This window comes from Marmota marmota, unplaced genomic scaffold, assembly GCF_001458135.2.
Source record: "Marmota marmota marmota unplaced genomic scaffold, marMar, whole genome shotgun sequence".
Lineage (NCBI taxonomy): Eukaryota > Metazoa > Chordata > Mammalia > Rodentia > Sciuridae > Marmota > Marmota marmota.
The window spans coordinates 6,360,143-6,362,237 of record NW_025999977.1 but is presented as its reverse complement, the minus strand read 5'-3'; the positions used below and the strand labels follow the sequence as shown (position 1 = coordinate 6,362,237).

Genomic DNA, 2,095 nt, shown 5'->3' with positions numbered 1-2,095 from the left:
CCCCTCAGATTATTAATTTTTTTTTTCTTCCAGAAATATTTTAATAAAAATTGGCCATTTCCAAGAAACACCCACTGCATGCCCATCAATAAAAGAGAACCATAACAAAATAGAAAATTTACCATATGGCTATGATTTAAAGAAAAAAAAATTGCAGACACTAAACACATCAGCAAAGTCCAATATTAAAGTTGCATTCCTTCTTATGGGCTATGATTAANAAAAGGGAAGGAGCACACACCATTAACACAAAAAGAAGTAAAATTGTACAAACTTAAGCAGTTTATAAGACTAGGATCATCATACTCCAAGATAACAAAGGCTGGTTGAAGAAATTCACCATTCTGCAGAAGCTGGGGTTTTTATGCTTCATGAAGACCAGTGAAGAGCAATTCACTGCCGTGGAGCAATCCCCCTTCCCACTCCAAATCCTGGTTTCTGCACCATGCCTCCACGGGGAGGGCCTCTCATTCCACCGCCCAGCCCACCTCGAGGGCCTCCAGGTCCCCGCAGGCGGTTATCTCGACGGTCCCCTTCCCGAGCAGCTCGAGTCTTCTTCTCTTCCACATTCAGTCGGACTTCACCTCTGAACATGATTGGTCTGTTACTAAGAACTTTCTGAACAGGCTCAGAATCATCGAATACAACAAAACCAAAATTGGGTAATTTTCCACCACTGTTTATGCGCAGCTCCACCACATTCCCATAATTTTGAAAGAAATCTTTAAGTTCTGATTTGTCCACTTCATGAGGCAGGTTGCCAATGAAGAGTTGGTGACTATCAGGATGTCTCACAATTCTTCGGGGCTCAATATCACCTTGCTCACCAGCCTCACGGATTGGTCTGGGTCCCCTCTGAGGAGGAATATTTATTCGTTGCTCTCGTACTCGTTGATCCCTCTGAGGCCTCTGTGGTGGAATCTGAGATTCAGGCTTAGACTCTGGACGGGGCTGTGAAGCTGGTACTTTAACTACGTGAGGTGGTATTCCAGTAACAGGAACAGCTCCACTGGGAGGAAGGTTCTTACTGGTCACAGATGCCCAAGAAAATGTCCTCAAGTCTTCCTGTACTGTTTGAGCTATATCTGTAGGTGCTGGAGAAGAACTCTTCTGAGCATCCTCAGGAGCAGGTTCTTCTAATACCGGCTCAGACTTTTCCTCTTGGATTTCAGATGCGGGTTCTTGCTCTGGTTCTGGTTCAGGATCAGGCTCTGGTTCAGCAACAGGCTCCTCTAAATGTTCTTCCAAGTCATTGCTGACAGTCTGATCATAGAAAGTTCCAGAATCATCAGGTACCACCTCAGGTGTTTGCTGTCTTTCTTCAGGCTCCTCTACTTCTTCCTCAGATTCCTCCTGAGGCTCAGTGACAAAGCCACCAAAGACCTCATCTTGGTATCTGAAGATATCATTATGAACATAGAATTTATTTGCAACAGAGCCCTCCGGGGCAAGGACAAATGTTTGCATGAATCTCCGCAAAGCCTGGTTGTTGTTTGATAAAAGACCCATCACCTGGACCACCACACCATCATTTAGAGTGGCATGAGCATCAACATGGCGAATCTTAGTGTGGCAGTTGGTGAAGTTTTGTGACATCACCTTCCTGTGAATTTCTTTCTGTCCATAGACTGCATCTGCTGGCTTTCCATTTGAATCCAATCCCCCATGAACATAGGAAGACTTCTTTCCATAAAATCTATGTAGCATGTCTGGGGCCTGGTTCAGCAGTGTGTAATACTGTCTCACAAACTCCCGCCCGACCAGCAGGGGACTAGGCTTCTCCATAACCATTGCTTTGGTCAATTCAACCTGCGCGGCTGAGCGGGAGAGGAACAAGCTTTGCTCCACAGCACAGAAGGTGGCAGGAATCCCTCACGCAAGTGCGTCCGCACACTCAGATTATTAATTATTCTGACCATAGCAGGATATTGGCCAGTCCAAGCTCCCCCCATACCTCTTTTTTTTTTCTTCTGGCAGGTGGTTGAGATTAGCTGTAGTAAAATCATAGAAGTGGTTTGAGAGAGATGAGATGGAGGGTGGAGTAGTGGATGTGGGGAGAAGTCAGTGTGTTCACCCCAGGATTATAGCACCTTGA

The 2,095-nt window shown here is 45.5% G+C and overlaps 1 protein-coding gene across 1 annotated transcript; it reads right to left on the bottom strand.

Moving 5' to 3' along the window:
* Positions 1-267: 267 nt before the first annotated feature.
* LOC107137229 (ras GTPase-activating protein-binding protein 1-like) lies at positions 268-1,887 on the bottom strand. The gene has a single exon (XM_048804205.1). The coding sequence runs from the start codon at positions 1,789-1,791 to the stop codon at positions 394-396; it is 1,398 nt and encodes a 465-aa protein (XP_048660162.1). The 5' UTR covers positions 1,792-1,887; the 3' UTR covers positions 268-393.
* Positions 1,888-2,095: the final 208 nt, after the last annotated feature.